The sequence below is a fragment of the Stylophora pistillata genome, chromosome 10 (genome assembly GCF_964205215.1).
Source record: "Stylophora pistillata chromosome 10, jaStyPist1.2, whole genome shotgun sequence".
NCBI lineage: Eukaryota > Metazoa > Cnidaria > Anthozoa > Scleractinia > Pocilloporidae > Stylophora > Stylophora pistillata.
In genome coordinates this window covers 14,362,048-14,371,662 of record NC_142528.1, presented here as the reverse complement: position 1 = coordinate 14,371,662, position 9,615 = coordinate 14,362,048, and the positions used below count along the sequence as shown (strand labels likewise).

General features: G+C 40.5%; 1 protein-coding gene across 4 annotated transcripts in view; it reads right to left on the bottom strand.

The window, feature by feature from the left end:
* Positions 1 to 1,939: 1,939 nt before the first annotated feature.
* Positions 1,940 to 9,615, bottom strand: part of LOC111322806 (uncharacterized) — a 14,234-nt gene continuing 6,558 nt past the window's right edge. For 3 of the 4 annotated variants that reach the window (XM_088734828.1, XM_088734827.1, XM_022925987.2), the window contains 5 exons: positions 9,446 to 9,615; positions 6,467 to 6,594; positions 5,335 to 5,508; positions 4,961 to 5,008; positions 1,940 to 4,628 (listed from right to left, as the gene is read on the bottom strand). The exon at positions 9,446 to 9,615 is cut by the window's right edge and continues 71 nt beyond it. In XM_088734828.1, coding sequence (XP_088590954.1) covers positions 2,730 to 4,628; positions 4,961 to 5,008; positions 5,335 to 5,508; positions 6,467 to 6,594; positions 9,446 to 9,615 — 2,419 coding nt within the window. In that variant the 3' untranslated portion in view covers positions 1,940 to 2,729. Of the gene's footprint in view, positions 4,629 to 4,960; positions 5,009 to 5,334; positions 5,509 to 6,466; positions 6,595 to 9,397 lie in introns of all 4 variants that reach the window. The other variant, XM_022925989.2, reaches the window with a different exon arrangement.

Here is a 9,615-nt window from a genome sequence, read left to right as displayed (position 1 = left end):
AAATAAAGGAGTCAAACGCTTGGTTTTTAAGTAGTCTTGTCTGTAACCTACTGAGCAATTCCAATGGAGTGTCGAACGAATTGCGGGATTGCTTTAGTTTTGGCGCGCGCAGATTGGGTTCTAATTAACCCGGGACATTTAAAAAGTTGCAAAAAAAACAAACAAACAAACAAACAAACAAACAAACATGGCCGCCGCGCTTAGGCCAAAATTATTTTTTCATCTGCCTAGTACACTATTTTTTACGCCTATAGGTAGGCTGCCTACACTTTCTTCTAACTTTATTAGTAATGTGTTTCAAAAAGCTACAACACTATCAAGTGACCAAAATACGCGTGAATCCGGCCGAAAACACGATTGCGATCGTTGGAGCTATTTTCCCATATCGTGGCTGGTTTCCGGAACACCAAATAGGTGCTACCTACATGCAATATCAATAGCTATGCTTCTCGAGTCAACAAGTCACTGTCAAAACTGTGAATGGTGAGAGAACTTTGCTCAAAGAGAATGTTCCAGTACACTCCTGAGCGAATGTCTTCAATCTTTTACCACTTTCCTTTCCAGCAGTACGCATTGTCACACCGTTTTAATTGGCCATAATTCTTCTGTGTTCGACACTCCTTCACTCCTACGATGTGCTGGAAATTCAAATAAAGAAACATTGTCGAAGAACGTGTTTTTCGCCGATAGCCTTCCACTCATTAAAACACTCGTCAAAGGTGGTAACGCTCTTCTTAATCTTGACGGAAAACCTTGTAAAAGCAATCTCCCTTCTGTGTATCAAGCTGTTTTTTTTTATGAAGATTTCAACGCACACGATGCTCTGGAAGATGTACGTGCCCTCCACTGTGTCCTCTTTCAATCCCCGTTGCAGCTAACAAGCGCTGACATTGTAAACAACAGCAATGTGAAATCCACCTCCTTCGCTTTCGAAGACATGGAATTTCTTGACGTACGCCACGAACGCATGCAAACTTTCAAAGACAAGCCCTATCCACAGGGCGATAACGGGCTCCTCGTCAAAGAAAACATCATTGAGAAAATTGCAGAAAGCGGCCTGTGTTACGATGACTTATTTAAAAGATCTTTACAACGACGGTGGGAAGGAAGCACTTGTCGCCATTCTTAGCAAATCGCCAACAACATCGCGTCGATCAGCTCCACGAGGAACAAAACATCCTGACACTTTGCACAAAATAATCCAGCACTTTGAAGGCAAATAGAGAGGCAGCCATTTCCAGGCGCAATCCACCCAGAAGATAAACCTCTCTTAGCAAAATAAAGCTCTTTAGAAGAGCGCGAAGGACGTTCGGCGAATAAGACGTCCAAAACCTCGTGGCGTCCATGGCAAGTGCCGTGGCGTCCGTGGCAAGTGTCGTGGCGTGACACAAATGTTGCGCACGCGCAATTGCCCATCTTGTCGAGTCGAAATTTTAGAAACTTTAGACTGACGTATTTCCGTTTCCGCTCGGTGAATTTTTTATTTTTTGCACGTTAACTTTGAACGGCTCTGTGCGTGTTTTACAAAAATTCGAAAAAATTCTGTTAGAGGGAAATAAAGTTAACGATGAATGCTAAAAAAGGCCTCTTTTCCTTAAACTTTCTGACAGAATTTTTTTTAACTTAACAGTCAAGTAGACCAAGACAGTCAAAGGACGCATGCAAAATTTAAAATAAATTCACCGTCCAGTTTTTAAGAAAATTCAAGTCGTCTAATTTTGGACCCAGCATTGCAACCCAGCAACGTTGCCATGGCAACGAACTTTTCAATATTTTTATAACAAACTGATTCTTCAATAATATCTTTATTCCAGGGGAAAATGTGATCGCGATTCGTTAAAGCTAAGCTTCGTAAATTTAGTTTTAATATCTTGCATCAGAAAAGTGAAAAACTATATCCAGCCTCCTTAAAACTACAAAACCAATCACCTCATAGAGATGCTTTTATGATGATTTATTAGTCAAAATGAAAGTCTCATGTACAAAAATAAATATGATTTCAGCTTTAGCAATGTACATCAGTATATGAGATAAATATGAAAATCATAAAAATATCACATAACATTGAAGAGGTCAAGAATTACGGTGTCTATATTTTTATGCACTTAACTTTTACGAATTTAACAATGTATATCAATACCGGAGATAAATATAAGATTATAAAAATATAGTATGATAAAAATGAGAGAGGCCAAGAATTAGGGTGTCTGGATTTGTTTGCACTTAACGTTTACCAAATTTAGCAATGTACATCAATACAAGAGATAAATATAAAAATTATAGGAATATAACACAAACGTGAAGGTCAAGAATAAGGGTGTCTGGAGTTGTTTGCACTCAACTTTTACCGCATTAATTAAGTTCACACTCGTCCGTGGATCAATAAATTTGGATGTGTTTGGTTGCTTACAATATGTGTCTTTTCTTTCTGCCGCTTAAATGTTTCACAAACTAATATGGGAAGCCATCGTTTTTGCCAAATCAAAGTCAACCAAATGTGTGAAGAAATTTATTCTAAGCATAAACTTAGTTGATCTCACGTCAGTAGGTTGACAAGGTAAAACGCTGATGGTTGAATTGGCTAACGAAGTGCGCGAAGGCTTCTCAGAAAATTCCGACCAAAGTACTCAAGTGGGGCAACGTTCTAGGTATTTGTCAAACAATGGTTCAGTTAAAGAACAGCAGTGACTCAGGACAATGATTTCATTAAAGAATAAAATGGTGAAACATTAAGTCAAAGAAATCGTGCACGGGTCACTGAAGGGACCTGCACGCTCTTGGTCGTCAACTGCGCGCACGGCGAAATGATACTTATTCCCAGAGGAGAATTGTGACAATGTGCAAGCCATTGGTAGCGGGAGTGCTTTAACAATACCGATCTTTTTCCACATAATTGGTGGATTTGTGCTTTCGGCACCATCTTGACAAGCAAACAATTCATAGTTATCAATTTCTGCCATAGTTTCGTCTAGTCTCATGTTCCAGGAAAGAACAATGTCGTCCTGGACAACCACAATTGACGCTTGCGGTTTTGGTGGTGACAACAACTGTACCTTAGAATCGCCGTTTGTTGCAACCAAAGTATTTAACTGATTCACCGTACCACGTTGATCACCTCCTACGATAGGATTCCCTGGATGACGGTTAGACGGCGAAGAGGAATACGAAGTACCAGGGGATTGAATCGGCGGATGTCGACCCCTTGGCACGCCGGGAGGCGCTTGAGTGGCGGCTTGAAACGGAGCAGCTCCTGGCGGTAGAGGAGCTGTGTAATTTGGATCTCTCTGTTGTGATACCTGGTAGTCTCGAACAACGAACGCTTTACCATTGGCTTCAGTTGGCTGACCGTTCGTTTGCGCTGGCTCTATGCGTTGAGGAGGATGCGAGTTGGCCAGCGGCATTCTTGGGCCATATTCAGTGGTAGGTTGTCGTGGTGGATTAGTAGGATAAGCAACCCTTTCCACGAACTGACCTTCTGAAAGTCTTTGTGGGTGAATGGGAGGCTTACTTATCTGATGAATGGGATGAAGTGTATTGTGAATAGGGGGTTTAACGCCTAATGACTGTTGACTCATGACCTGTCCCGATGGCTTGTTGGGTTGAAGCAGACTTGGATGGAGCATGGATTCGAGGCTGGAAGAACCTTGAGTTAAATATGGTCTCGGTATGGATGGATGACTATGGCTGGATGGACTAATAGTGTACACTGCTTGATTACTTCGCTGTGGTTGAGAGAGTGGCACAATCGGTTTTGGTTGAAGAGGTCTTTGATTCATGGGAGCTACACTCCTGGCAACAACTCTCGGGAGGGCAGTCGTGTTAATAGGCTTTAACTTAAAGTTGTGCATAACATAGTCGTTACTACTCGAAACAACATGTAAACCATCATTGCTCCATCTTTTACTCCGCTTGTTTGGTCGATCAAAAAAAGAAATATTTGGAGGACCACGTTTCATTTGAACTGGCACGTCCATGGCTAGACTTGACTGTGGCATTCGGTGTCGAATGTTTTGATTATCCGGTTGTGAAGGATTCCATCGCCCTCGTGCTGGAAAATTGTCCTGACCAGGACTCAAACTAGTAGGAGGGGATTTTAAAACCTCATGAACTGACTGTATGAGAATAGGTGACTGCCCTTGATGATTTATGTGGTTATTGGGAGACGGTCCAGGTATTGCCGTTGGATGAGACGCTGGCCTTTGAATGGGGCGTGTTTGTTCAATGGGAATTTCAGGCGAAGCTCTGTGAGCTGATTCACTTTCTCGTGTGTACACCTGTGCGGTTTCTGAATTAACTCGCTGTCTTTGAGGTGGAGCAAAGGTAAGATTTGGTCCAGTTTGTCCCAATGACACTCTGGAATCAGTTGAAAAAATTGGCACAGTCTGCTTTGCACTTTCCTGTGCAGTGTTGTTACTACGAACATTGAGATCAGATATTCTTCTTGATTCACTTGTAGTAATGCTTTGTACCTTTCCTCGATTGCTATGTAAGTGGTTCCTGAGAATTTGCTCCACATCTACTCTCGTGGCTTGCTGGGTACTACCCGTGCTTTGAGAAAGATTTGATGAGACTTTCATTTCACGAATAACATTATCTTTTAAAAGTTCAACGATCTTATTCCCTTGCACCTGAAACAGAAAAATTCGGTAAGTTGAATTAAAAAAGAAAAACATAATATCAGTCTGATGACTTGGATTGAAGTACACGTTTCTGAGTTGTAAACTGCTTGCAATACATTACTAAATATCGTTAATTTTTGCAGATAAAATCGAATTATCATATTTTTCAATATTCTAGCCGTTCTATGCTTTTGTGTATACGCACCAACTTGGAAATGCCCAAGTTTTTCATTTATTCGCAAAACAAGCAAGTAAACAAGCGAGCAAACCAACCCGCATTGCCTCAGTTGAAAAAGAAAGAAAGAAAAAAAAGAATTAAACAACAAAAAGTAACAATGTACCAAACCAATGTCAATTTGTGTTCCACAAGATATCATCTGGGGCTTTTGCTGTTGATAGAAGAGCATATTCATGAATCAATAGGATTAATAATGCTTTCGTTTTCACTGATGCTATTCGTGAAAATGTACTCTTTGTCTTTCAGTCAATTCAACAAATCGAACACAAGTTTCCATTATCTATAAACCCTATCAATCATAGTTTCGATCGATGGTGACGCAAGTTTTTCAGTTTGGTTTGGAATATCAAATTTCGTAATTATGTTCTCAAAAAGAGCTAAAAAAAGGTTTACGAAATTATAACAAACGAACCTTAGGCATCAGATTGCATTATTCTATCTAATTGGGTGGAAGGAACTGTTGAACTTAAAGAATACCCTTTCATGTTTTGAAGAGATATGTTTCACTGTTTGCTCCAGTCGTTTAGCGTCCGACTGTAGTGTTTTCTTTTCCTCTTCCAACGCCAATATATGTTTTTTCAAGGCTTCTACGTCTCCCATAATTCTCTTTTCTACCTCATGGGTTCGCTTCACAATCACCTCTTTGAGCATCTGTCACAAAGCAACCAAAATCGAATGGCCCATTTCCGAATTACCCTTGGCCTCTTTTTCAAAACGAGGCCTAGTGCTCAACTATTCTTGTGAAAATGAGTTTAATTTGCATGTGAATGAAAACTTATTATCATATGAAAGCATGAGCACCAGGACTCGTTTTGAAAATGAGGCCATGGGTAATTCGGAATTGGGCTATTACTATTAACATTGAGTCAATTTTATCACATTGAGTAAATGTTTTAGGACGGGTTGCACCTTCGCCAATATCGATCAACATCAGCTTTTGATCTTTGTTCATTTGTTCAGTGTTTATTCTATTCGGAAATACTTCGGTGAAGGCGTCAGAAACATTTTTGAGCTTTACACTTGCCTTGCGGACGTTCCTGTTCAAATGGTGCCGTTCAAGTGGTATCTATTTTGAACACCACGCTATCTTCTAAAAATTTAGCACATCTCATGGTGTGCTCGGATGAGTTTCTTTAAGCTATGTGCAGAAAAAACCAACTAAGTCTGGCCCAGTTGGAAAAATCATCACGTGTTCACCGGTCTTTCATTTCTTGTGAATAAAATAAGGCCTTTTATTGAGAGGTCCTTACAGCACCGCGGAGATTTGTAGGGAAAACATTACACGAAAATCCCCATTTGAGGGCCGTACGCGATGGCATGGGTAAGGCCAAAAAAGCTGCATGGCTCTGCTCACACCATCGCGTACGACCCCGCGAGATTCGGGTTAAAAGAAGCGCAAAGGCCCTTGAAGAGCAAAGCCCATATGATAAAATGCTTATTGGCTGAGAAAGGTGGGGCGAGAAGGGAAACTATTTGTTTCTCAGTCATGAAGCACAAACTTCGTTACGATATGTCGCTTCGTCATGTCCTCAAGCCAAATATTTTCCCATTCTGCCCTCCATCTCAGTCAAGAAGTCTCTACTAAACTGGAATAGTCTTCTATTCAAACCTGACGGAATGTATCCATATCCATCTTTATTTCATTGTCTTTTCCGGATTCTTTGCCGCTTTGTGCTGACGCATCGTATTCTATCTTTTCTTTACTTATTGACACATAGGATATTCCGCCATTTGTACCTGACAGTGATTTAAAAACTTCTACAGTCAGTAAAGAAATGCGACGGAACGAAATACTAATAAACCTATACCCCTCATTACGATATGCAGTGTATTGCATTAGAAAAAGAAGAAAGACAGGATAGTAAGAATTCATTAAAGATTTTGAAAACATTTACTCGCTTGTGATAAGGCTAGCAATTATTCATCGAAGGCGAAGTGGTTATTGTTGAATAATCCGCAAGACGACGTCGAGGGGATTTTTCAATGAGGCGAATAATTGTTTTAGTATAATTGCTTAGGCGCTTTCAAATTCTGTTATAAATTCATTCTGTTGTTGAAACCATTCTGTACCAAGATAAGCAGTCGGTTTCCGCTAGAACTTAACAGCAAAAAATTTCTATTTTACTTTTGAAAAGTGTTACGCCAAATTTAGTAGCACCTTTTGTGCTCTTCTGAATTGAATTTTCTTCTATAGCGTTTATCTCTTTCTCGGTAACAATGCCAAACGCGAGGGAACCATTTTGAAATTCAAAGCCCGTGCTATAATAGTCCTTTTTACAGTTGTGGGCTTGGTGGCCAAGCCTTTGAACAGGAATGAGGCTAAGGGTGACCTTGTTATGATAGAGATGTTGCTGCTTTTCAAATGCAAATTTCTTTGTTATCATGCTAACTAGATACAGGTCTCCATAACAACAGGGTCACCCTAAGCGTCACTCCTGTTCAAAGGCTTGGCTACCAAGCCCACAACTGTAAAAAGGACTATTGCCTCGTGCGAGGTGATTATAGCGAGATATAACGCATCCTCGACTAATCAAAGCACACACAACTTTATAATCACCGGAGCAATTATGCTAATAATAGTTAAAAAGAAAACTGGATTGAGGCATGTTAGAGGTCCCTGGAGTCTGAGATCGTCGTGTCCTAACCTGTCAGCCAAGTGTCGGTCACAGGACACCTAGAACCAACTGTAGAGTCTTGTTTTGATATGCTCAAGTCTTAACAGCTCACAGACCAATTAAGTGTGAAACTTATATCATATAGGCCGGAATTTTATTCAGGCCTCACTTTCGTTCCTGCTGAAGTAATTTTCATTACTGCGAAGATCGCTTTGATATTTATTTCTTAACCCGCCGTTCACATTTATGATTTTCATATATTCACATTCATTTAGACCAATTACTGCCGGAGCTTGTCTTGTGTTAGCTTCCGTGACATAACACAGCTTTACTTTAACCACCCCTACTGGATAAGATGGGGGTGGTGTTTTATCGCACCTTAACATTTCCGCAGCATTTAGTGGAGCCCTCCTGACAGTTCACCTCTACCCATCCAGCAGGATGAGTTTTGTTCAGGTCTTACATGAGAAGGGTCACGGCATAATTTTCATATGACTCTTCTTTATTATGCATATAGTTTGATAAAATAAAACAATAGGGAAATTGATGTATTGCCTTTGGGACTAATGCTTTGCTTTAGAATAGTATGAAGTTATGCGGAAATATTACAAATGACCAGTCAGATTCCTAACAGATTTCCTTGTTATAGGCCTAAGAACACTTTTGTAATGACGGACATGATTATTATTTTTTGTGTGTACATGAAAATAAGCCCGCTTAGCTTAACTTTGTGGGTAAATCATATGGTTTTGAAACATGCTCTCAAGGCCAGCTAGGCTAACTTAAGCCCGCCCTTTATGAAAGAGTTCTATCGTTAGATTTTGGGACCTGACCGTGCACATCTTTCCACGGCGTCGCAATTAATTTTTTTTTACAGATTGACCAATAGAAACGTGTCATCTATTTATTCAGCCATTATGTGAACCCGGAAATAGAAAAGTGTACTCGTTCAGGGAGCTCTTAAACTAAGCTGCAGCACATGAATAAAGGGGGCAAGGGATTATTTGGTTTTATCAACTGAGTAGCATGTAGATTGGCAGCCGTGAAGAGCATTTTTAGCCCTTCGTTAGAGCGAAGGATGAAGGGCTAACGCCCGAAATGTCAGCCTCACAAACTCTTTATGGTGGCCAATGAATATCATGAACTCATTTGAAAAAAACAAATTATCTTGTTAGCTACAGCACCCTTGTTTTCATCTTGGATTAAGCTAGACTTCCTAAGTAGTCGCCCTTAATAGCCAGAGTTTATCTAGGGAGGCGAATCAAACTCTGAAATTACAGACAAACAAGCCAGGGCGGTAAGCTTTGGTCTAGACTCTCACCGGACCGGTCAGTGGAAAAAAGCAAGCGCGCGAAGATTTGCGATGGTCACGAAGCCGTTTCCCTGACAACTACAACCGCTATTTGTCGTTCGCCCGCTGTTCACTCGCCTCCACCAATTGAGGGTCTGCAACAAACTCGAGTTTGAAAAACAATGTTTTCAGGGTTAAAACCAATACCTTCCGTTTCTCAGGCTATGCGTCTGTCCTCCAATTAACAAATGGTAAATACCACAGCGTACACTATTGAGTTATGGGTGCACGTGAGAGGTTGCTGAGCACGAAAGAAGCGTAAGAGTCGCTCGAGGTGATGGTCGAGAGCAACTCTAGCTTCTTGAGTGCTTAGCAAATCTGCCAAGTGCATTCATAACTCAATATTGTACGCTGTAGTGTTTACCATTTGTTTTATAACATAAAAACAATTTCCTTCGAAGCATTTGCTTACTTGGAAACATTTGCTGACGTCAGCAGCGTACACCCATGGGTAAATAGTAGACACTGAATTGACCAATGAGAGCGCGCACTTTACGTGATTTATGTTATAATATATCATATCAAGTAAGAATTAATCAAAAAGCATGTATAACTTAGTTTATCATATTAATACCTTTATCCAATTTATTCATGTTATTCAAATCACACTGTCATATTTCACCTGTCGAGCTTCCCGAAACAGAATTGGCTTCCTCTCCTTTATTTTGTTCCGGGTTTTTTTCCAGTCCTTCCTCTTTGTTCGCCTCGGCGCCCTTATCACACCCACTGTTTCTTGGAGTATTCTTTTTTTTCAGAGCAGAAGATGCAAGTCGCTTCAAGCGTCCGAAAGCA